The 26,854-nt window shown below is 43.6% G+C and overlaps 2 protein-coding genes across 2 annotated transcripts in view; both read right to left on the reverse strand.

Annotated features, from left to right (window-relative positions):
- Positions 1-26,854, reverse strand: part of LOC140693519 (trafficking protein particle complex subunit 9-like) — a 335,939-nt gene that overhangs the window by 103,042 nt on the left and 206,043 nt on the right. The gene's annotated exons all lie outside the window — the stretch shown is intronic.
- Positions 331-26,569, reverse strand: LOC140693527 (trafficking protein particle complex subunit 9-like). The gene is made up of 9 exons (XM_072957347.1): positions 26,405-26,569; positions 25,802-26,190; positions 7,610-7,668; positions 7,260-7,412; positions 6,600-6,723; positions 1,971-2,030; positions 1,715-1,872; positions 1,316-1,436; positions 331-605 (listed from the first exon to the last, which is right to left on the reverse strand). Exons 2-3 carry the CDS (start codon positions 26,023-26,025, stop codon positions 7,641-7,643), a joined length of 252 nt encoding a protein of 83 aa, XP_072813448.1. The 5' UTR covers positions 26,026-26,190; positions 26,405-26,569; the 3' UTR covers positions 331-605; positions 1,316-1,436; positions 1,715-1,872; positions 1,971-2,030; positions 6,600-6,723; positions 7,260-7,412; positions 7,610-7,640.

A 26,854-nucleotide genomic window follows, 5' to 3' on the forward strand; every position in this document is an offset into this window, starting at 1 on the left:
ACGTACACACTGACTCAACACCACTTCTACGAATCGTTTCCTCTAGGAAAAAACAAATTTAGTCCAAAAAGATGTACCCATCAGGGCATTTACACAGCACTGTTTACAATGGTGGGAAGAAAAACTGAAGTGAAATCATATCCAGCAATAGAGAATTGGTTACATAAGTAATTGTGCATCTTTTCATTCCCCTATGGAAGGAATTTCTAGAGTTACTTGAATGGAGTCTGTGATGAATGTAAATGTCACATCCAGGGACTAAATTTCCAGAAGCCTTAACTAAAGGAATACTCATAAAAGATCACAGGAATGTCTGTACAAGAAGGATGCCAGTCAAATATCCTTTCTGACAGTGGAAAATGGAGAAAACTTAACTGTCCACCATCAAGACAATGATGCGTTAAATCACGACGAGCTGCGAGCAATGAGGGAGCCGGCATTTCGCCGTGGTCCAGGGCCTTGTCCACAGCATTCTCTCACCAAAGGTGTGCGTGGGAAAGAGACCACACCCGCAAATCAGGAGACCCCTCCACTCTATCTGAAAGGACCGTGTGAGTCTGGAGTGGGAGGACGTCTATGATATACACCTGAGTGATTAAAGCGAGCTGCAGAAAAACATATAGTATGGTCTCATTTTTAAATAAAGCATATATACACACACGTATACATGGAATTCTCACATGTGTGTATATATGTATGTCATAGGCATAAAGGTCATGAAACATATATATCAAATTTTCAACAGTTTTTACTCTTCGGAAATAAGGGGAAGGGAGGTAGGGCCTTCCTCTACCACCACAGTTCTCTTTTCAGTATTTCAGTTAAGTATACTTGGAATTTAAAAGTTTATTTAAGTCCGAAGTAAAATGGACAATGCCTCCACAAGACAGAATGCTATACTGGTCATCAAAAATCATGCCAGAGGAGATAGAATATTGTAGAAAAACATATAAAAAGCCGAATGGAAAATGGAGGTGTCCACACAGTAAACAGTCACAGAGTGCTCTCTGGTTTTTTATGACAGAGGTGATCCACACTGATGAAAATATACGTTAACGTGTTAATTATTATCTTTGAATAGCGGGACAAGGATAGCCTTTTTTGCCCCCTTTTTCAGAGTTATTATTTTAAATGCACATTCTTTTTCATCTGAAAAAAAGCATTTTTAGGTGTGTAGTACTATGCATTGGAGAATAATACAAGAATACTTAGAGAAACAAGTAACTAGGAGACAAAGAGCAGCATCACACAATGTAGGACGGGCGATCCTGATTAACACCACGCAGTTACATAAGGACCCACAAAGTGAGAGCACCTGCTGTAACAGGGCGTGGCCCCCTTCTATTTGTCAGCAGTGTCTTCAGGGCTGAGGCAGTTCTGAGCACGGCCAGTGTCAGTGCTGGTGTCTGGATGGATGCCACTGGAGGTGAAGGCACCTGCAAGCCGAGAGGAAGAACAGAAATCATCCTCTGCCTTTTCTGTCTTGTTTCTTTGTTACTTTAAAAGAGAGCCATATATAAGATAAACCGTGTATCTCCCCAAATGAAATTTCAGTAATGAAACCGTTTTTAAAGACTTCACAGCTTATATTCTGCCTATAACTGTCTTTTCAACAAAGATCATATTTATTAAATGTTAATTAACTCAGTTAATTAACTCCCTGTTGAAACATTCTAGTAAAGAGCATGAACTGCAGTATGTAAAAGAACCACACCTGCAGTGACTAGCTCAGCTGTCTTGACGGCAGTGCAGTCAGCCCCCACCATCCCGTGGCCCTGAGCTCCTGATGCTGGTAAGAGATTACGCTGCCGCCTCAGATGGAGAGAAACGGTGAAAGCATTTCTTGAACCCTACAGCACTGACAAAACATAACTGACAAATCCCAGGCCGCTTTGAGGCTCTCATTTTCTGTTTCTGGCCAACCCCCATCAATGAGCAGAACCACCCAATCCCCGAGCCATGGGACTCACGTGGGAAGCAGTTTTGGAGAAATTTCCAGGTATAGAATGTAACCAACTATACATAGAACTCTGAAAAAAGAAAAGATGCCATACTCTGATTTTGGAAGACACTCAAAATATTCTCCTAAGCCTTAGTAGCTGGAAAGGCTGGGCTTCTCCTAAGTCACTTATTTATTTCACAGCCAGTAAGCATCTCCCTCAAATCCTGCTTCCCTGTGTCTGCTGGGAGCTTGAAGCACACTGCTGCTGTCGATCTTATAAGTCACATGGCAGAGGCATGTGTCTCACGCCTGCAACCCTCACACAGGCTCGCCTCCTAGCCTCACTGTCTGAACTGGGCCCCATTTTCTCACCTGTTTATTTGGTATCTGTTCTTCTGTAAGCTACCTGAAATGCGTTTTGGAACATGTCAGAAGAAGCAGTGGGTTGAGAAATGGACAGATTGAGAGGTGAGAGATGGGCAGACAGAGAGAGAGACTCCAAGAAAAGGGGAACAAATAAAATTTCCTATGCAAAACCCTCTTCTAATCAGGGAAGGAAACCACCACGGAAAAGTGTGAAGAGGCAGGTAGCTTAGGACTGTTTCCTGGATTCCATGAAAAGTAACACCAAGAGATGAGAGGGTAGAACTTTAATAGTAAAAAAAAAAAGCACGCATGCTTGAAAAATATATCTACAATATGTACTTTCTAAAGAATAAACTGAAATCAGCAGGACCCAATAACACTATACTTGGGTATTTACAGAAGTGAGAATCCCATCTCCAAACCACAAGGCATCCCTTCAGAGCACTGACAGTCTACATGGGGCGGTCATAAAGCCATCACCGCAAAAGCTATGCTACCCTGCACTTACGAGGAATGAGCAGCTGTGCTCAGGCTGCCCACGCGCGTCATTTACACCCCACAGCACCTCTACGGGGGGGACGCCTAGCGAGCCCCGTCTCTGCAGGACAGAAAACCAGTTCTGGAGAGGCTAAGCCGACTTACCATTCTCCATCTCACAGGACTGGTCTCTCCAGAGCAGGACACGAACTCGGACCCACGATTGTAACCATGGTACTACAGTGCTTTGTGTGCTGTTTGTGTGTATAATACATTTGTTTCTATCATGAAAGGTTATTTAATAAATGATCGGTTGTCTTGTCTATCTCATTAGCTCACAATCAATCTTTATACTGTTGAATTGTACTCTTTTCCCCTGAAGAAAGGAACGGAAACAGCGGGGGTCAGAAAGAGGTGGGGCTCCATTCTTTATCTGGGATCTCATCTCATTGAAGTCCCCAAACAGGGAAAAGGAGCAAATGTTCTCTTTATCTTTTAAAGAGAGGGCTCCAGTGATGGTGACTTATTCAATTACAAAATCAAGGCTGGGGAAAGGGCACATGCAGCAACTAGAGCAGTATCAGCTGTAGGAAGGTCAAAAGTGCTCATGGGAGGGCTCAGGGGGCAGCCTCATTTAATTTCAATCAATAAAACAATAACAAACTCTAAAAATACTGGCCTACAATGGATTAGCTCTTTCTTGACATCTAGCAAGTTTCCACAGCCCACATGTAACATTATCGGGAACCAGTGAAAGGAAGAGTCCACAGACAAGGAAAATCAATGCCACAGGCAGGCTGAAACCCAGGCTGGAGTTTAGGAAGAGAAAGGGCATAGTTAAGAACTGGGGAAAGGCTGGGGAAAAAAATCATCACAAGGACTCTCAAGCATCATCCAACAATCATATAATCATTCATTCAAGAGAGAGTTACTGAGGTCGTATTCTGTGCAAGATTGTACAGCGGGTGAAGCAAGAGTGCAGCGTCCATGGTGGCAGCAAGTTGCGGGGCTCAAATACACTTCTGATCCCAGTACCTTGCACACTTGTCCTCAATATAAAGGCAAAGATAATTAAAGTAAAATAATACTCTGTAAACTCAAAGCATTGTTGAAAAAAAAAGTTAAAGAAGACCTAAATACCAGGACAGACACTCCACACACATTCCCCTATCAAAAGAAAGTGCTCTTGGAATGGCAGTGCTCCCCAGAGCGATCCGTATATTCAACGTGGTCTCGATCACAATCCCAGCGGGCTCCTCTGCAGAAACTGACTATCTGCTGCTACAATTCATATGGGAATTCGAGGATCTCAGTAACCAATACGTACTTGAAAAAGAAAAATTTGAGAGGACTTATAATTCTCAATTTCAAACCTTACAACTGTATCTCCAGGTGAGATTAGAGGCCATTGTGAAGTTATTACTGTGTTAATCCTTATTTACTAAATTCTCTACAATGAATATTACTGTTACAATAAGAAAAATAAAAAGTAAGTTATCCTTTAAAACATGCACACCAATTCATTCATTGGGAAAAAATTATTCTATCAATTAAGAGATAAATATCTATTGAAAAAGGACAACTTAAAAACAAGAGTGCATTTGCATTTTTCATAAATTGAAAACTGAAAAGCACAAAGACGTCAAGTTTCTAGGGAGACCAATGTAACATATTAATAGTTATTTTCAGAAATTCTAATTTATCAATGAAAACTCTGGAAAGGGAAAATCATGACTGAGAGCCAACTGCAAACACATGGAGAGCAAAGGCCTAGAAATCACAGTTCCTTTAACTCTGCTCCTAACACAATAGGAGAGGAAATTCCTCACTGAGGGGACAGTGGAATCCCATGCATAAGACAGGATACACAGTACAAACTGCACTAGAATTGGGGGTGAATTTTTTAGAAGAATTCTAAAGTTACAAAATTGCTGAAAAACTATTAAAACACTGACAGAAAGATTAAAACACACAGTCATATATATTATATAGAAACATATGTAGTCTGCTCCCATGTTGCATTTAAATACAAATATATTTGTTCATTTATGGGCACTTATGACTTTATCCCTGGTAGAATATTTCAACTAAAACAAATAATCAATATAACACTCCTTTGTCAAATCTACTTGATAAGTTACTCTGCTATGTAAACATAATGTGTCTAAGATAGATCTAAAATTAGTGAAAAAGAGCTTTGTATGGCTTCTTGAACTATTCTCAAAATTCAAAGCTTAATTTTAAAACAGATCTGAACAGTAATTCTATATTACCTTTTCCGTCGTGAAATGAACAACACAGTCTGTTGTCAAAATTCTGTCCTTACAATGATTCACGAGCACCGTATCCTCACAAAACTGCTGGACAGCAAGGCACTATCCAGACACTGTGACCCAACAAATGAAACACAATGAAGACAGTGACCCTATTTTGGAGGGCTTATAGTCTGTGTCAACACCAGGGTTTTATTTGATTGGTTTGATTGGTTGGCAAAATAAAATCAATCAAGTACTTTCTTCTTTGAGCATTCTATAAGTCATGACTCTGCTGTTAGTGTCATGAGCAGGAAAGACTTAAGCATGACTTGATTAGATCAACTAGCAACAATCATCACTGGAGAGTGAGTAATAAAGAAGTTAACTGATAGCAATGCTTCTCCCTACATGAGACCTAAAATAAATCGACACTGATATCCGAAAAGAAAATGAGAATTTGAGGTCCCCAATAAGAAAAAAATCTAACAAGAAATCAAAAAAGTAAAGATTTTTTCATTAACGTTTCCTGGAAAGATTGGAGCATGGTGGTGTTGAGCTCAGATGCTAGGGAAAAACATGAGGGTCTGAATTCCCACAGCACTGGGTAGCTTTGACACTAATATGTCAGTCAAATTCTCTGCACCTCAGTCTCCGATGCATAGACTGGGGACAACAACCGCACCCATCTCCTAGAACGGTCCTAAGAATTAAGTTATTTTATATATACAAGTTTTAATAAAATACATCAGATATTAAATATTACCCCAAAAGCACAAGGAAAAATGAAAACAGAGATAAATTGGAGTTCATTAAACTTTAAAACTTTGCTTCAAAAAACACCATCCAGAAAGTGAAAAAACAACACTCAGGAGAAAATTTTTTCAAATCATTTATCTGATAAGGAATTTGTGTATCAAAAAAAAAAATTCCACAGCTCAACAATAAAAAGGCAACTCAATTAAAAAATGAAAAAAGAATCTGAAAAGATATTTTTCAAGGAAAATATACAAATGGCCAATAAGCACAATGAAACGGTGTTCAATAACATTAGCTCTAAAGGAAATCAAGTCAAAACAACTAGGAGAAACCACTTCACATTCACTACAATAGGTTAAAATCAAAAAAAGATTAACAAGCACTAATGAGGACACAGAGGAAGCGGAGCCCGCAGCCATTGCTGGTGAGGATGTAACACAGCGTGACCACTTTGGAAAACATCCTGGCACGTCCTCAGAGAGTTGAACATTTGGCTTCTGAATGATCCAGCAATTCTGCTTCCTGGGCACACAAGTAAGAGAACTGAAAACAAATGTTAACATAAAAACTCCTACAGGAATATTCACCATTACTTTTCGCCATTAATTTTCAGAGCCAAAAAACAGAAACAACCCAAATGTCTATCACGTGATGAATGGGTAAATAAAGGGGCCCAGCCATACAGTGAAATATTATTCAGCAATAGCAAAGCATAGAGTACTGACCCAGGCCACAACGTGGACAAACATTGAAAACGTTACTCAGTGTGAAAGAAGTCAGTCAAAATAGACGGTTCCACTTACATGAAGTGACTCGATTTGCATGAAATGTTCAGCACAGGCAAATCCACAGAGACAGAAGAGTGGCTCCCTGGGGCTTGGGGAGGATGGGGAAGTTGATAATGTCTGCTTATGCGTACTGGGTTTCCTGTTGGGGGGAAGAAAATATTCTAAGATTGACTGGGATGCACATTTCTGGGCATAGAGTAAAATCCGCTGTACATTTTAATGGGTGATTTGTATTAAAACTGTTAAGAACAAAAGCACCTCGGATTAGTACCTTCCATAGTAAATGCAAATTGCTAACATTTATTACAGGAAGAAGAAACTGCCCTCAGCATGAAAGCAGGAGTTCAGCAAATATTAGTTAACCGAAATTGGACAAGAGCATTTCACTTGAAACTGTTGCTGAGTGTACAAGAAATATTCAGACATGACAAGGAAAATCAGTTTGACATCACGAAGAAGCATTCTGCTTCAAATGCAAATCAAGGATTCGGCAAGCCCAGCTGCTACAAATGACCAGAGAAGAAACCTGGTTCTTAAAACAAGCACCAGAGCCAACAAGGAAATGGTGGTGAGGAAAGCAGGCGGCCTAAAATCTGGAACAGTGTGCTACAAATAATTTCTCCACTGAAAATTCAAAAATAAAATGAAAGTGATGTAATGCTGTGTTGAACTCACGTGAATGGGCTTCCTGCAGTGCTTGACAGTTCTGTAACCCCGAATGACTCAGGAGAATCAGCATGGCTCCTGGGAGTCCCCAAGTAACTGCCCATCAGCACGCTGACCACCATCACATCTGCCAGGGTTGAATTGCAGAGAAGAGAGCAACCTCTGAAAGGCACAGGGAATGTTGACAAGGGAATAAAAGGCTGCGGTCAATCCTGGGACAGAGGCCCTGTGAGCAGAGGCCAGAAGGCTGCAGGTGAACTGGAGTGGCCCTGGGGCAGGAAGGGACCACAGGGGAGCATATCTCAATTATCTCCTCTCTCTCCCTCGGGTAGGAGGGATAAAGCCTGCATCCTTCTCACCTGGAACTGTGGGTTCTGGCTGGCGGAAGTCTTACCGACACGGAATGAATTTCTCAAGACTGCGGAAAAAGGAAAGAAAGCGAGAGGGATTAGGGAGCCAAATCCACGAGTCTCTCAAATGCTCCCATATTTATTGTGTATAATCAAAGTAAAAAGTCAATAACAGTTGTGAGATAGTAGGCAGGAACTTGGGGAAAGAAGGGATGAGACAGAGATTGTAGACTCCACCATGAGTACTAAGGCTTAGTTTACCTTTAGGGAAGTCATGGGCTGAGGGGAACAAGATACATTTTTTAGACATGTTCATTACAAAGCAGACCACCAGACCAGCCTGGTCCCTGTTTTGGGGATAATAGACTATCTAACACCACGCAGGCCTGGCGTTTATAGCTGAGGGCCTGGGTCATTGCTCTGCAATAAGCAGTGTGCTATCTATAACCTCAAATATGCAAGCAAGGCATTGTCTCTGCTTTTTATGGCAAGGAGACAGGAGTGAGGATGCACAGGTGTTTGCTTTAAAGCAGTTAATAAGCACATTTTTTTTCTTAAAGTTGACAGGCGGCTGCGATGTGTTACAACTTGTTAACTCAATCATGGGCTCCCACATGGAACCATTATGGAGGACATCCTAGGATGACAAATCCTGGCTCTGGATATTTTCCTGCCAGCTTCGGCCACTCCAGCAGGGTCTAGACACATCCCTGAATAACGATCCCACAGAACCACCTAAACTCTTAACTCCTGGTGCTTGAAACTTAATTTTAGCTCTACACAACTTAATGTAGAAAAGTTTCAGAAATAAAAGATATTATATTCTTTTTATATATCTCATCACTGATTTTTCTGATTGCTCTAAGCTGCTTCTACATGGTAAAGCACCTAATTCTGCAGGTGAATTCAGTACTTTCCTTTGGGCATAACTAGACAGTCTGGGCTGTCTGACTTCTATTAGTCAAATACCGATACACTTAATTGATTTCTTTGTTCATCAATTTCAGCCTGGAGGTGAGGGTCTATCACTATTTTCCTCAGCCCACCCTCTACTCTTTTCTCATCAGCATCTCAGGCCTCCTGAAAACAAAACAAAGCATTTGTTTCCCTTCATCTACACTTTCCACAAAGGCAACAGGAATCATCATGCCTAGAGAATGAATTCAACACAAATGTTAAAACAAAAATCTATAAACCTGAAACAACTCCATCTCTGACTCATGATACACAATGACATGAGAGTAAGTGTGTCAGGTACAAAGCATGCGTGAGCCTGACCACCTCATTTCTATTCTTCAAAGGAAGGAAGGTTTTCGTATTTTTTATTATCATTCTTTGTCATTGTTTCTGATTAAGCCAAAAAATTTTTTATGAAATAATTAAGCACTGCAATAACAGATTTTCGCTGTATCAATTACAGAAGGAATTCAGAGGGGATAGGAAAACCCACCTCTGTAAAAAATGCAAAATTCCTTCCCCTGTTAAGAACACGAATACAAAATGCAACAGAGAATTCAAATTCTTGTGGAGAGGACAAAAGCCACAGAATCAAAGCAAAGTCATTATTATGACTCAATCCAAAATTCACTGGACAAACATGCTCAATGCATTCAAATAATTTTTAAGGCACACTGCAAACCATTCCCTTAATTATCTACAGGCTAGAGGAAGAATTTCCCTCTATAACAGACAACATAAATCAATAGGTTGCCCCACCAAACAAGGAACAAACATCAGGTTTTTTGCAGTTCTGATAAATCAGCAAGTTTTAAAGATCAAAATCCAGAAATTTTAAACATTCATTCACACCAGAATGAATCAAGCACTTAAAAAAAATAAATAACCCAAAGAAACTAAACACATTGATCACGTACCTGGATCAATGAGAAATTCTTGTACAGCTGGGAAAAAAAGAACAGTCTATAGACTTATACTTGAAAAATAAAACTACTTTTAAAGATAACTGCTAAAACACATTTCATCATTCATGTTGCCTTGAAAAATCTGAGGCACTTGTCTCTGATCAGAAAAGCAATTCTGAGTATTAGTATGTTACAATTCAGTGCCAGTTTGCTTTAGAAGAAAAAAGAAAAGCTACTGTTTCTCATCTTGCACAAAGTTTAAAGAACCTCCCTGCCTCTATCTCCTCCCATTTTCTAAGCTCATGCTCCCCAACCCTTCTGAAACAATTATGAGAACCTCCTATTCCCACCAATATGCCAAATCACAAAAGAGTATCAATTTATTTGTGTAAATATATACCTACACCTTGAACTGGAGGAGAAAGATTTCAGAAGGCTATATGGAACTTATTGCTATATTCCTGAAATCACACACATACACGTTCACAGAGACACAGACATATACAAACTGAATTACTGGGCACTTCACAAGCTAAGGACTTACAACTTCTAGAAGATAACTTTGTAGTTAGTTTAAAATACAAAACGGTCAGCTTTTGAAAGCCTTGAACATTGCAAAATCATCCAAATATCAATGAGATCCAATAAGCCTTCTCTGTAGAATGTAATTCCCCATGATGGCAAAGCAGACCCTAAGAAGTAGTGGATCCAAGACTCGTGTTTTTCACTAGCTATGATCGTTTTAAAACACGTAAACAGATTTAGAAAGGTATGTCCCTATGACATTTATTCTTATTGAGATGGCATATGTATTCAATTGTCTATGCAGAAAATAGGACCCATGATGGTGTTTAAGAAATATTTTGTGTATTGAAATATTTATTTTTAAGTGCAGACAAGGAGGGTGGGTATTACTCCATTGTAGAGCACCTTTTGTGCACGCACATGTTCCTGGCTTCAATCCCCTGTACCTTCATGAAAATAAATAAATACAAGTGCTTACTTAAAAATAAGAATAAATTTATATAAAAAAATAAATGCAGACTAAAAACCACTGCAATCTAGGAGCCACAATTATAATAAAAAACAAGTGTTTCTATCAAATATTGACTATACGCCAATCACAGAGACAACCAAAAGTCACACCTGACAACCATCACGTGTGATTCTCAGCAATCCTACTAAGTAGACACGGATGAGAAACCCGGCTCTGCGGATGAGGAGACGGAGCTCGGAGGAGCCGGGGACACTGACCGTCCTGCTCCCCGTGACACCACATCAGCCCAGGGCAAGCGCTGACAGAGCTGCACTGAGGGGATACCCAGCTGCATGGAACCATGGGGGATTGGGGAGTCCTAGAAAATACTCAAAAGTGTTCAATGAAAAACCAGCTCAAATATGTTACTCTGTGCCCCATCCTCTAAACACAGAACATGTCTGGGACCTTTTTGATGCCTCCGTGTCCTTTCTGCCATCATCAGTTACGTGCCCTCTCAGCGCGACCAGTCATGAACTGGACCCCATACGAAGTGCACTCAGATGGAAGAGCTTTAAAAGCTGTTTTATGAAGTTTGTAAGACTCTGTCTATTCCTCACACAGGCGGTCATCCGGCACTACTCACCGGTGCGGATGTACCACCTGAAATCACACCTTTCTGCTTTTTAAAATCCCTTCATGTAATACAGACTTTTAAACAGCAAAGAAGCAGCTCAACCACAGACAGTGGACATCTTTTCACCAAACGGACTCAAACAGCCCATCGGACTACCTGGAAGCCCTTTTCTTCTATTAAACCCACTTCCAGGTACTTCATCTGATTGGTGGACTCGGCCTCTGAATGGCCTACTCAGAGAGATCCCATCCTCACATCCGGGGGTGGGAGAGAACCCTGCTGCTGGGAGAAATCAGTGAGGAAGGTGGACATCCTCCAGCCATTTCTGCACGGGTAGAAATGCCACATGCTCAGAAATTATACCGTCAGCACCCCTGGGCTCCCATGGACTGGTTTCACATTAAGCAAACTTATGACACACTGATGCAAGAAAACCAGAAATTTAATTTATTAATGTAACAGGAGATGTGAAACTACAAACCAGATTGAAATATCAGAGTTCAACCATGAGTACAGATTCTCCTCCACGGCCCAATCTCGGGCAGGCAGTCACATGGCAAGCGTGGACAGAAGCAGAGCAGGAAGGGTTTCTAGATTAACTCAATGGACTAAATTTCTGTTATAAGAACAGATCTACTGCCTGGAAAACAATTAATGCCAATCACGGGGCACACTCCATGGACAGTGGCTGAAACACGACTGTGAGTACCTGTATAACTCCACTTTCCCTGTCCTTTCTGGTCTAACTGATGCAGAGGTACAGAGATCCAGGGATGCAGATACCTGTAAACACCCAAAGCCCATCCCTGGGAGCCTGGAAACCAGATAGCCAGGATTTAAATCCCAGCTCTGCCACTTACTAGCTCTGTTACCTTGGCCAAATTACTTACCCTCTGTGTGCCTCAATTTCCACACTGTAAACCTGGGATAACAATCAAATCTTTCTTACTCACTTGTTGTGAAAATTGGAGGATTCATTTCTGTAAAACTCTCAGAAAAGAATGTAGCACATTTTTGGTGCCCAACAAATTTCAATTTAATAAGAAAGTGATTTACAAGTCTCCCATCTAATCATCTTCTGTGTTTCATGACTATTCTGAGTCCCAAAGGAAATCCTTATTTCCCCTCTTATAAACTCTTGAGGAGCACCCTTCTGTTTCAAGCCACCACCTGTTTAATCTGAGGGGGGATTCCCTCCTCCACACTCCTCTGGTCCATGGGAGACTGCTTCTCCCTTCACACCCCTGACCACTGGCCCACGGCTAGCCCTCCTCACACTAACAGATTGAGGTGTGAGTCCGGGGAGACAAGCAGGGCATATGAAAGCTTTCCTTCCCCTCCAGTGTTGGCCACCCTTAGGAAGCAGCCGGGATGCTCAGTTCCATGGCAAGACAGTCCTGTGCATTATGGGTCAGAATCTCTCAAGGGAATGCTCGCTGTGGACCAGAGTTACCTGGGACTGCGTAAGTCTCTAATTCTGGGACATAGTGTCATGACACTCACTCTCCCACAGCCCTGAATTTCATGGAGAACGTGGCTTCATCAGTAATAAAGGAGACATTTATCGCCTGCCTGTTCTTCTTTGTCATCTCTCAGTTGGCTGCTGGACACAACATGTGTATAAGTATTGGGTCCCCTTAAGCCCCAACATATATGAAGTAACAAAAATTCTGTGGCTTAACATTGGTTCAGGGCGACTGTGTAAATGTCCTGACTCTGCTGATGCTAAATTATGTGTATAGGAACTATGGAACCTCCTCAAATATCTTTCATCATAAAACCAGCTTTTCTTATTTTCCTGTTTCTCAGTAATTGCCAAAGACTATCAAATGATGGCTTCACACCAAACAGCAGTTAAGATTATGAGCCCTCTTGTCATACACACTGTGCTAAACACTTTACATAATTTCTAATTCTCACAATTCTACAAAGCAGAAATGAGTGTCCCCATCTCACAGACGAGGGAAAAACTCAGAAAGAACTGACTCAGGATCACGTAGCTCAGTGGCAGCGCGTGCACGCAAACCCAAGTCAAAACACCACACCCCTTTGTATATGTACCAAATCTCCTACCACCCATTGACACACAGCGGTGGGGATAATACTTAGGGAACTCAGTACACTTTTCAGCTTTAAGGTGCTCCAGAGGCCGCTTCTAGCTCTTTTATAAAATCCCGGCTCACTGGTTTCTAACACTGCAAGAAAAGTCCGATGTTGCAACTGTTTGCACAGGAAGTCTGAAATGTTCACAGCGAGATGATAGAATAAAACTAAGACATAAGCAGAATAATAGTTCCAGGTAGTCAGACATAATGGACATTGTGCTACCCTGAAGCACTAAGCAAAGGAATCAAAAAAAAAAAAAAAACGTTGTTTAAGACTTCCTTTACAAACAGGAAAGTTAAGACTGTAAGAAGGTGTAACAGCGCCACCTATGGCTTAAAAGGCCTTCCTGGTTGCCTGGAAAGGTGCAACACAAAAATTGCCTGTGGATCAGAAACAAGAATCAGATAACTAAAAGCTTATGTAGCACATACTGCTCTCCTAGTCCTCATGTCTTGCACTGTAGCAAAAACCAACAGACCTGTACTAGGCCTATATTCATAAAAGTCATGTCTGTATTTTTCCAACAGGAGGTAATCTAAGTATCTTGCAAAATACTTCTCAAAGAGCCAGGAAATCATAGAAGTGTATTGAAATACAAAAACATTTATTTACATATTAAAACAGCATGAGCTTTTTTCTATTAAAAAAGCTGACATGTCAAATCAATGTTTTGATATTTTAAAACCTATTAAGAGTGCAGAAAAATAAATCAAAATTTTCTTTAATCACAAAAGAGAGAAGCTTATTCCCTGAAAATGATCAATGTGGATTTTTCTAAACTTAATGCTTCTGGTCAGAGTCCTACGAATTTAAATGTCTGAGTGTATAGTTACACGGCAGCATGAACACTGAGTTGTAACAATACACATTCTGTGTAAATAATCTTCAAGGTCGTCTGCTTAAGTCAATTTAACTAGTCCCTGTCTCAATAGAATGATACAGATTTCATTAAAACTTCATACTGCACGCACACACACACACAAAACCCTGAATCCTTGTTACTTTAAGCCATATTCATATATATCCATATTGAATATGCATCAGAAACAAGCCACCCTCTTTAGTATTCACAGTTGATCCTTCTAAACTATCTGTCATTGTGACAGCACATTTTTACTAAGCAGCTCTTGGATGCTTTGTATACAAGGCGTCTACCTCTCACAGTCAGACATGGTAAACGGCATCACTCAAATTTCACAAATGAGGAAATATACTTAAGCCATGGAAACAACGTACATATTTATCATCAGGAAAGAAAAGAGTAAAGATTTTACTTTCAATATGCACTGACAAACTTTTCCTCCATACTAAGACTACATACATAAAACAAATTCAGTCATTGTAAATTATTCTGTCAATAAGCACCACTAGAGAAAAACAAGCAAAATCATTAGCAATGATTGGACTTTCAAAGCCCACTCCTATTTTGCACTATAATCATTTTTAATGTTTTGTTTTTAGTGCTTACATAGCACTAATATAAAGAAAACATAAACTATTTAAGTCATTACCTGAGAATGCAACATTTGTGAAAATGTACAATTTTAATTTATGCCGCTCTGTCTCACATTCTCACTGGTGTCTCTCCTTTGAAGGCCTCATCAGGCTGAGATCGCCAAAATCGGTCATTTATGGACTCACAGGAGTTCGGGAAACCACTCAACGGGAGGCTGATCAGAGGAGAAATTGAGAATGCATCCTGTGCAGCCTGGATTCCAGCACCGAGCTAGGCACCGCCAGCTGCGTTTGATTTGGGACAAGCTGCCCACCTCTCAATCCCTCAGCTGCAAAAAGGAGACATTGATACCTACCGTCAAACACCTGCTTTGAAGTAAAACATGAGAAAAACAGTTTAGCCTTTGGTAGGTGTCCACTCACAGCAAGCTTGGTCATTATGATGATGAGGATTACTTTTAATAAGTTAAGCTAGACCAAAAATTAGAAATCACCATAAAGGAGAAACATTTTAACTCAATAAGCATTTCCTTTTGAATGGATTGATAAAAGTTCTAATGATTTTTTTAATAAACCAAATTTTGTCCATTAATTTTAGATTTACCGGTTTATGGACAAGTCTCCAAAAAAAGAATTAGAGGCCTCTAACCTCTGAATACTAAGAAGGTAAAGTTTAAAAAAATTATGGGGGAGAGTATACCTCAGTTGAGAGAGTATGTGCTCAGCACGCATGAGGCCCTCAGTTCAGTCCCCAGTAACTCCATTTAAAAACTTTTATTTAAAAAAAAGGAGAATTAAAGGAAAAAGATGGAGGACTACAGAATTTTTTTAGAGAATCCACTCAGATTTAAGATGGGGAAAAAATATCCATTTCTCACAGGAAATCTTGAGAACTATGTAAACCGGATCTGAGTTGTCTAGTCTTTAACATTATTCATGAATTCATATTACCAAGTCTTAAAACTACCTGATAACCCACAGTGGTGATAGTGATCATAAAACCTGCCAATGCGGATCGAACTCCGGCTAGGACTGCTCTGTTCTGACATCTCTGCCCCTGAGGCCTCACCAGGCTGAGAGCACTAAATTTTGTCATTCATGAGCATCTCGTGTAAGTCTTCCACTTGTGCTTCTCAGTCTCCTCTCACCAGCCCCTCTGAGGGAAGCACTGTTATCATCTTCCCCACACGCAGATAAGGTCACTGAGGTACAGAAACTAAACCTGCTCCAGGTCACATCGGCATTAAAGTACGTCTGTATTTCTGCTGTTTTGCGGTTGACAAAGGAATCTGAGATATCAATACAAGATAGACTGTTAAATAATCAAGTCTGTCAGCTCTTCACCTCAAAGAGCAGATACTATAAATTCCTGATGTAGGATGAGGCTGCTGCCACAAAATGACTCAGCTAGAAATTAATATCCAAGATGAAGCAGCGGATACACATAAATATTCATGACTGTCAACTCCTCTCACGGGTCTTGGCCCTTCACTGCCTGAATGGGGGTGAAATCCCCACCCGTGTCTGGGAGGGTAGCGCGGCTCTTCCAAGTCTCACCCAGGCTTCACAGGCTGTTTCCCCCTACAGACTGTCCTAAATGATTAAAAAGCTCACAAGATTTTTACACCAACCAAAACTGAAAGACATTTCTGCATATGGAGCACTTTCTCAGGCTTAAACCATTTTTGCCTACACTCAGCAAGGGGGAAAAAAGAAACATGACTCTGCAAAGTCTCTTAGCCTTACCACTCACAGGAGTTGAATGGTCTCAGCACAAGATGACCCTTCACATTACAGGATGAGAACAAAATAAAGCCGCCCCAACAACAAGCACTCCCAGAGACAGCGCTCAGCAGTCTTCTGCACACTCACGGTTGTGCAGCCCTCACCACCATCTATTTCCAGAACACTTCATCACCCCAATAGAACACCCCTGTCACTAGCAGTCACTCCACAACCCCCCTCCACCCAGCCCCTTGCAACCATCATCTGCTCTCTGCCACTGCATGAGCCAATTCTGGGCATTTCTAAGATCACTGAAATCAACAATATGTGGCTGTTTGTGTCTGGTTCCTTTCAGTTAACGTGCTGTTATCAAGGCTTTCCCATGTTGAAGTGGTATCAGCATGTCTCTTTTTTTTTGAAAATGTTAAACTTTATTAGAAGGTGGTAAATACTATCAAAAATAGTAGAGTGGGGTATAAGGGGTGGGGTTTCAAAGGGAAAAGGCCGGGTTGAGCAGTCAGGGTGGACTACCCAGAGCAGATGGCTTTTTTCATATTCCCCTTTATTTATTTTTTCTTTTTTATTCACTCTTATGTCTGAATAATATTCCACTAAATGGAGATACTATATTTTGTTCTTTCATTCAGCAGCTATATATGGACGAGGTCCAGAAGAATGAGTGTAAGTGGTGGCTAGCAGGGATGGCATTTAAGCAAAGGGCAAGATGTGCTTTCAAAAAAAAAAGTGAACAATCAGAGGCACAAGGAAATTCAGCACGTTTCTGAGAAAGTGCATGGTTGCTTCAGTAGGACTGCCATGCAGGGCTGTGGGGGATAGTGACAGGAGACACAGTGAGGGAGTCACCTGAGAATATTCCCCACTGCAAGCAGCTCAGCCAATTCTCCTCCCTCATCCTGTATTTTAGAGACATTTTTGCTAGCTTTTCTCTTATTTCAAGTAACAGTACTTTAGTTACACTTCTGATCATCTGCATCAGACCACATTAGCTCCAAGCCACAGAAAATCATTCACTGACCGGAGCAGCTCCAAGACATAACATTGATGGACCAGGGAGTCCTGCAGCATCCCATCCTGCAGGCACAAACCACACATGTTCCCTGGTGATGTCCGGAAAGTAAAATGCATGGAAATATCTCACTGCTGCTGCACGACATCTGCCCACAAATTGCCCCCAAATCATGCTGGCACAGCACTACTCAACCCTCGCACTACCCCCCAAAAAAAAAAAAAAGAGAGAGAGAGAAAAGAAAAGAAAAGAGAAGAAAAGAAAAGAAAAGAAAAGAAAAGAAAAGAAAAGAATAAAGCTAAGAAAGCAAATTTAGGCTCTTCCATTGAAAACCAGCAACCATCACTGCCAGTATCTGAGCTGGAATGATCCTGACTTCAAAAACCACTGTGCAGTTACTATTCAAATGTGACAGACATATATGTATTTCACTTAGATGATATTACAATAGGATTTTTCTTTTCAAAATTTCCAGTTGCAACAATAGCACAAGAAAGTTTATGTTTCATTTTTTAAAAAAAATCAATTATTTTCCACTTTGTTAATTTTGAATCTATTATTATTTTATAAAGGGAGCTATGCTGCAGATTATAAACCAAATATCTGGCTTCTGCAAACAAGACCTATATGACTTCACTATTTCAGAGCAAGCTTTAATGATGCTTTCAAATTGGGGGCGCTCACTAACAGCTCTTTAAATACTGTCAAAGATGTGCTATTATGTAATGCAAAGGGTCTACCTACACATCAACTCAGAAACCAAAGAAACTACACGAAAGCCTTAGTTTATCATTTTAAAATATTCCTATTATTTTGAATATTAAATTTCTTAAAAGATAAGATATTTTTTGAGAAAGACATCAGTTGTATTAAATTTCCTCTCACCAAGAAAGCAATCTTTATCAAGAATTACTACCCCTATGAAAATCCAAAAGACAGGACGTTTCTAGCTAAGTTAACTTACAGATCTCAACACAAGCCTAAATCCTATCTGCTCTCACTTGAACGAGCCCAGCAAAGTCCTGGGCTACTCTGGAACTTAGCTCTTCTGTTCCATATGTTGGCAGAGCTAAGATCATCACACAAGGCAGGGAAGGAGAGAAGAGGTAAGTCCACCTGGCGGCCTCCATCTGTTTACTTCCAGCCACAAGGTGTCGCTAGAGCGACCCCGCTAACAAGCCCTCCACACAAGGAAACCCGGCATCCACTCTGCCCCTGCGGTCCCCAAGCAGTCCCGACGCCCCTCTCCCACTGGTGGCCTCCGAGCCTGTGAATGGTCTTCTAATGACCCTCCCAGTTGGTCACACCCTCCCCCTCTTCCCCGCTACACACACACACACACACACACACACACACACACACACACAGCTAAGGCAGCCTTCCCAAAGCACAAATTTGATTACATCTCCCCCACTTCAAACCCATCAGAGGCTCCCTGGTAGAGTTCTAGCCCCACCCCCGACCCTGCTTGTCCATCCTCACCTCAGTACCAGGTCCCCAGTGACCTCAGGGGCCCCGTGACCTGCTGCTACTTCCCACTAGCCTCCAGGCTCATTTTAACTGTTTGTCAAGGAAGTCTTCCTTCCCTCCAACCTCCGCACTTTGGATTAGGTGCCCTGCTGTGTTAATAAAACATTTTAATCTAAGTCAACTTCTGACACTGCTAAGCTCTCAAGAAGCAAGTACATTTTGCTTACTACTGTGGGTCCACCCCCTCTCCCCTAGACACTCAGAATTGCGTGTTTTGTGAATAAAAGAATGAAGGGGTGGGACTCAAAAGGACAGGCAGAGCTGCTCTCCTAAGGGTCACTTCCTGCTGACACCCTTCACTGCCTCTTCTGTGTCAGTTCTAGTAAAAACCAAGCTCCTCCAAAGCCCTCCACCCCTAGGCCCTCTCCAGTGTCCTTCAAAGCAGGGTCACCCACCACCCTGGACCACACAGGGCAGTCTCCCCGAGTCCCCACCCCACAAGCCTCCAGGCCTCTACCCGGGCTGCTCCTGACACCTGAGTCACCCTCTTGATTCCTTCCCCTGGCTGACTCTTACTCTGTCCCCAGAACTGAATGTAGAGCCAATTTCTTCCAGGAAGTCCTCCCTGATGATGTCCTTTAGCTCTTGGCTGGGCTCCATCTACAGCAGCACTGCTTGGCGACCAACTGGTATTTGTCCACCTGCTCCTATGAGACCATGACCTCTTGGAGGCCACGTGGGAAAAAGGAGTGAGGTGACAAGAGGGGTGGGAAGAGCAAACAGGAAAGTCGCAGCTCAAGTCCCAAATTCAAGGATTCTGTCTCAGATAAAAAGAATAAACTGTTTCATACGTGTGTCATTTGGCTATGATTTTTGTGGCTCATGGAAAACAAGAGCTTGGTGTTCAAGCCTGAAATCCAAGTTACATGCAAAGAAATGTATATATTCATATCCAAAGGAAACCAGAGCTGCTCAACAACACTTTGCAGTTAAAATCCAAAGGAACTTTGATAAAGGCAATCTCCCTCTCTCTCTTTATTTTTATTTATTTATTTTTTTTGGTATCATATAGTTTTAGAAGTATTTGTATAACTAAGTGATGGCTACAGCCTATGATTCTGCACTGGAGTGTTTGGGGCTAAGGAAGCCCAGATTACATGCACTGTGTAAATGCAATCACACCAACACAATGACAGGCGCCCTAGTGGCTGAGCTGAAGTTCCAAAGCAGAGAACCTTATGTTGGAAGACAGCTCTCAGTAGAAAGTAAGAAATGAAATGTTCTGTACTCAATCTCATTAGCTTTATGAGCCATTAACAGATAGTATGTCTTGTCTAATGAAACCCCAAAATATATTGTCATCTTCGATTTTCTCCATCTGACTGTTTTATGCTAAATTTGGATATCAAACCCTCACTCCATACGGAAAGCTCAGGCCTTAGCTGCAGCACAGTTACATCCCGTGGAAGAAAGCCGATCAAGGGAGAACAGGAGAGTTTCCCTTCAGAAGCTGCTAAGTGTGGTTTTGCACCTGTATGTCATTTACAACCACGCCATCGTCAAAGGAGTAAGACCTTACATCTGTGGGGCAAAAAGCACTGCGGTGGTTCCGAACCATGAAAGAACACTGAGCTTTGTGCAACAGTCCTGAGGCACTTAAAGCGTACTTTCTCTGAAAGGCTCCGAAACTGACTCACTTCACCATTTCAGGTACAACCGGAATTAGTAGAGAGAACATGCCCTTGAAGTCTGACAAGGCCCTGCTGGAATCCTGCTACAGCATTTACTAGCTGCTAAATGAACCAATTCCTTAAACCTCTGAGGAGGCTTCCCAATCTTCAAAAACGGGGCTGCCACCGCCCACTTGGGAGGCATGGATGTGAATGCAACACGCAAGTAGGGCGGCCCGACTGGTACGTGACACGGGCCTGGCTAGTTTCCCTCCGCTGCCCTTCTCCCCCTTTAAACTTGCACTGTTCCCCCTGGTAAGGGTGAAGCCCCAGGAACAGACTGCCCGATTCTTCTGTATATCCCCGGATACATACCTTACCCTTAGGAGGTCAGAAAAACAACTGCCTCCTCCCCAGTCACTATCAATATTCTTAAGAGTCTGGGTTTTTTTTAACTCTATGTTTCAGGGAGACTATTCAAGAATTGTTCAACCACCGTTCTCCAGGTTGGCTCCTCTCCCAACGCCCATCCCTTCTTACCTCAAATCTTCTGTCTGATTGCCTTTTGTTCGTGGGAAAGAGAGTCCGCTAGGGTGCGGACTACCTAGGCCTCCCTCCCTTCATCACAGGAGAGTGTGACTACATTCTCCCAACTCCCCACTCCGACTCTCCAGCTTCTGAGGAGTTTCCCCTTCTGGACCCTGCAGCTTCTGGATCGTCCCAAGACGCGCACACGTGGCCAAAACCCTCTCTTCAGATTTCTTCCTGTGTGGCCCTGCCCACCCCCAGAACCTTAAGGATAAATGCCATTGCTCTGAAAAATCACAACGCCGCTGACTGACACACCAAAGCTGCATGGTCCGGGCTTTTCCTCCAAACCAGGCACAGCCCTGCCCCACCTCAGACACAGTCTGCACCTCTTGAGATGAGCTGATCCACTTGCACGGCTGTGAACACCAGCTAAGAATGACGAATCCCAATGTGTATCTCTAGTCCGGCTCCTCACCTGAGCCCCAGGCTCATAGACACGAGTGCCTCTTGGAAGTCCTAACTTGGATGACAAATGGCATCTTAAAAATGCCATATGTCAAAAAAAAGGCCTTATGTCCACCATTTACTCTAGACTTCGATTCCTGGCAGGTACCTCCCAGGCTCCCCATTTTAGTAACAGCCCCAGCACCCACCTAGGTGTTTGAGGTCACCATTCAATTTCCACTGTTCCCTCCACCTGGCCCTGCCCTGGCATCAGTCTTGTTATTTCTGTCGCTAAGCCAGTCTCATTCTGGTTCTACAGGGAGCACGATGGAAACCCACAAGCTCACAGCAAGGTGCACTGAGTCACAGTCCTCCGAAGGGAGTTCCCTGGAGGGGGAGGCATCTCCTGCTGCCAGTCACCTCAGAAGGCACTGGATTCTCACAAAGAAGGACCAGAAAAAGGACTCAAGGATCTCCCGTGATCTGAGGTTTGAAGGGCCCGAGGTCTGGGGGAGCTCCTAGTTAGCTGACACTCCTGTCAGTGAGCAGATGAGGATGGTAGGAACCCAGGCAATGTCTGTTCTCGCTCCGACCCCTTTTCTCTCGGGAGCCACGGGGAAAGGCCAGTTTCCAGGGCACAGACCGGCCATCACAGATCCCAGCCTGCATTGCCAACCCAGACAGCCTAGACTCCTACTTGCGACTCTTACTTCTGTTCTGTTCCCCCCCAGAATGTGATGGACTCTTTCAGAAAGTCTGGGACTGTCTCAAGCGAGACCAAGTCAGTGAAGATGAAGTGTCCACATTTGGACCAGAGCATGAAAGGAGAAACAAGGCCTCATGTCCAGCATGACGGTGGTGGCCAAGCCCTTTCCCTGGGTGAGATGAACCAGGGTCGGGGTGAGAATGCAAGGTCCCTTCACGGCTGACAGGGGTGTTGGAGACTCACTACCGCAAAATAACCACACGGCCGTCAGTGGTGGACATCAGCTGCAACAGACACAGAGTCAGCTATTTACTGCCAAAAAGGGGTAAAAGTAAAGGCCGGTGCAGGGAGGCCTGCACGGCTGCTGAGGCAAACCACAGACCTGGCTCTGAATGCCCACTGGCTGAAGCAGAGAGGAAGCTACGGTCCCCTTTAGCGGTCCCTGTGTCCACCAGATCCAAGTGAACCAGTTACTTAGGACAAGGCAATGTTTTCCTGATACTTAGAAAACCAGCCTCATAAAGGGAACAAAAGAGTGGCATGGTTTTAGGCCCGCTCCTGCCCCTCTATGAATGCAAAGTAAAGTAAATGGCACTGGGAAGGTGAATGCAAAAAAAAAACCAAAAACAAAAAACCGGTGACTGCTTCCTCCAACAGCGTCCCCTGCAGCTGCTCACACCCGAGCCGGCCACTTCCTCACCAGTGACCGCCGGCCAGGAAGCGCCGTCACGCACGTCACACAGCGACAGCCAGGAACCTCGTGCCGAGCACGTTTGTGTAAAAGCCAGAATCAAGCAAGGTGCTGCAGAATTTGACCTTTCCAAGTTTAAATACTCCATGAAAAAAATCCCTCAGCAGCCGCCTAAATCAATTCGCATCTCACTTCTTCATAAACAAATAAACAAAATTAGTAAGAGAGCATTTGTTACCAAATAATAAGGACGAACTACAGGTTCCTCAAAGCAAGGACTTTAACAGATATCAAACTCCAGTGGGTGATGTGCTAACATAGCAAAAATTCCAAAAAAGTAGAAAATAAGATGACTAGGATAATATACGAATCATGGCAACTGTTAAGTTTTTGCTTTTTATAGCGATGGAGACGGCACAGAGGGCGATCTGGCTATTCCAATGCAGGGTGTGCACAGCCCACATTTTCAGACCCAACAACATGCTCACGGGGTGGTATAAGGGGAAAAAGGAAAATAGAAAAAGGAATAGAGGAACAGCCAAAATTAGAAACACACGAGAACAAAAATGACTTTGACAGCATTTACAAGAAATTACGTGAGTGTGATGAGGACAGGGACGCAGGGACGGTGAGACCCACCCTCACCTCCTGATCCAGGGAAGGCAGTGGGCCCCCTGAGGGGAGCGATGCTGCCGGGGGACCCCAAAGTGGTCAGCGCCCCAAACCAAAACTTCACCTAGATGCGTGTAGACAGCTTTTGAGCTACATAAATGTGGTCGCATTTCAAGCTGGACAACTTTACTCACTCCCACCAAGAGGAACAGGGGAGAATTAGTTCTGCTCCTGAACCAAAGCATTGTTTAAAAGACTGTGTAATAGTAAAAGCAACAATGGAGTAAAAGTCACTGGCAGAGAACGTGCTTGACCCGAGCTCATTGGCCACGTTATCTCACTGACGTTCAGATGCTGGCTGAGCCCTTATGGTACCAGAACAGACAGACCCACCAGGAGGGAGGTTTAATGCGCTGCTGTATTTTGATGCCGGCAGCCATGCCTGGTACACGAGGTTCTGGGTAAACAATGGTGACAGTGTCAACCACTATGGGCTAAGCACACATCCAGCTACTCCGCCAAATCCCAAGGGCAGACTTCAAAAGGCAAAAACAAGCTGGCATTCTCTGTTGGCTCTGCAGAATCAGAGCAAAGCAGTTGCTGAGCAAAATTGTCACCAGTGCCTCCTATGACAAAATAGGAGGCACTGGCGTGGGGCTGGGGCAGGGCTCCAGGCTTCCACTGATCACCCACCAGTCTGTCCAGGGGGTGAAGGAGGTCCCTGCTTTCATTGCACCGATGCACCTACCTTGAATGACGCCTTAGGACTCAACAGGAGGTGACAGGTGAGGTGAACGGAGCCAGCCTTGGTGTAGCACGGTTCTGGCAGCTATGCCCTCAGCAGTGCCCAGTTTCCTAAACCTGACACCTCATCTCCAAGGAGCAGAAGTGTAGTGTGGGCATGTAGATCACAGGGCCCTGTGAGGACAAGTACAGATCATGGCCACGACATGCCTCTCCCCTTCCTTAAGCCATAGAGGAATGTCCGGGGAGGAAGTGAAAATTATTCCAGAGCCTGCCAGGCACCACACGCAGGTGGGACACGGATCCCCTGTGTCTGTCATTCACAGGACTGGTGTGGATTTTCTTTTTATCAATTCTCTGGCATCTTCTCCTCCATCTTACCAACAACAGGAAAGTAGAATCTGACCTTAGAATCACAGAGAATCACAGAGCCCCTCCTGCACAGCGGGCCCGGCAGCACGTACCATGTCCTCCGACCGTCACCTGTGGGACCGCCATGAGCGCTCTCCAGACTCAAGGCCCGAGGCCGTAGGCCGGGGGGACACAGCTCACCTCACTCTCCCCAGTAAAGGGGGACCACCTCTCGGCAAAGACGTCTCACCCTCTTCTGCCCGAGGGACAGCTTGAAAGATACACAGGGAAACATAGTAGAGGGTGAGGGGTTAGGCAGCCCAGAAGTGATCGTCTGCACTTCCAAGGCAGAGTGGGGCCTTTGACCTAATCACAGGGACAAAGTGAGGACGAATTTTTCCCTGCTGTGTCCCATACACCGTGACACGCCTTTCCCTGCGTAAGGAGCTAATTCGGAAGCCCCTGGCAGTGTTTCTGATGTCCTAACTTGGCATGGTGGCTGTCAGGCAGGGGAGAGGGCCTGAGCCGTGCTGGTGCTGGGCCTGGGAGGCAGGAGACATCGGCTCCACCCTGAGCTCAACCAGCACCTCATTCTGCGTCTCGGGATTCAGAGTCTCATTTATAAGCAAAGGGATGAAACTGTCCCAGGACAGGCTGTCCAACAGGAATGAAATGAGAGTCATGTAAATAACGTTTCCCAGTTGCCACGTTTAAAATGTAACAAAAAAAAAACCAAGTAACTGATTTTAAGAACAGACCTTACTTATTCTACTGTATGTAAAATACTATCATTTTGACGTGTAATCAATATAGAAAGTAACAAGATAGTTTATATTCTTTTTACTAGACAAGTTTCAGCGTCTGATGTGCATTTGACTTACAGCACATCTCAGCTCAGACCGGCCTCCTCCCCAGCACTACTAACATCAGTAGCTGTGGCTACTCTATTGGACAGCAACTCCAAGGGTCCCCCCAAGTGTCCTGGCTGAAAAGGGGGAGTAAGTGTCCACACTAACCCTAAAAGGATCTCTCTGAAACAAAGGCGGATTTAGTTTTAAACGTCTGAAAACCGGCGGGCTACACCTCCTTCCCGCCTTGGCTACAAGAAAGCCCTCCTCCTTGATGATCCCATTCTGGATGTAGGGAAGCAATCTGTCACACAGCCAGGGTGGCCCGGCCTTCAGGTTGACTTGCCTGCTGTCTGTGTCCAGTCCCACGAAGTCCTCCTTCTCAAATAGGATGTAGAGGAGGGGGGTCTTCTCCCCAGAATTTTCGGGGTCCCCATCCAGCCACTTGGACTTGGGCAAGATGAAGAGTGACTCAGTGAAGTCTTCGATCCTCTTCTCCACCACCCGCAGTCCTCGTAGATTGAAGGCCACGTCGGTGTGCGGCTGCTCGGCCACCTCCCCATACAGCATAAAGACAAAGAGCTGAGAGTCGTAGAGCGTGGTGCCATACAGCTCCTCTGTGCGTGGAGCTTCTAGAAGGTCTTGGCCAAGAGGCAGTCAGTAATGGTGACAAGGCCCATGACATTGCGGTGGGTCTGGAAGTCACTCCATCCATTCTCGGGCGCATAGAGATACCTATAGTAGATAAAGAGTGCCCACTGGGAGCCGCACGGTCTGATCTGGCTCACCAAGGAGATTCCATTATAGATGCAAAAGAAATACTCTAAGATGATCCCCACGGGTTGGACCACAATCGGGAGAGTCTGGTGGTCCTCAGCGCACTGCACGTAGTCAGGGGTGTTCATGTTGCAGGCCCTGCCGAGAAGGGAGGGTAAATCGATGTACATACTGTGCTGTGGGCTGCGGGCCTCACTGGGATGCGGCGACCTGGTGTGCACCAGCCAGAAGGCAAGGGAAGTCCAAGCAAATCGGGGATAATTTTGTCCTCAGCATCTGCACATGGCTACTGAAGCTCAGATCACATTACCCAGCTTTTGGTCTAGGCTTCCATCCCCTGCAGAAAAGGATCATTTCTTGTTTTCTGTTTCCAAGCACCTAGGCAGGCCCTGATGCAAAGTCGGTGCTCAAAACTGCTGAATAAATGAATGAATAAAGGAACTGCTTCCCCACCCCTCAGCAGGATATAATGCAAAGAACCATAGTAGGATCAAAATATCTGGATTTCAACGCCAATTTATTTGAACTCCTAAGGTGCAGAATAATGGGTAAGAAAACTTGCTTTGGGGAGGAGGGTACAGTTCAGTGGTAGAGCACGTGCTTAGCATGTTCAAGGACCTAG

Source organism: Vicugna pacos, unplaced genomic scaffold, assembly GCF_048564905.1.
Source record: "Vicugna pacos unplaced genomic scaffold, VicPac4 scaffold_19, whole genome shotgun sequence".
NCBI classification, from domain to species: domain Eukaryota; kingdom Metazoa; phylum Chordata; class Mammalia; order Artiodactyla; family Camelidae; genus Vicugna; species Vicugna pacos.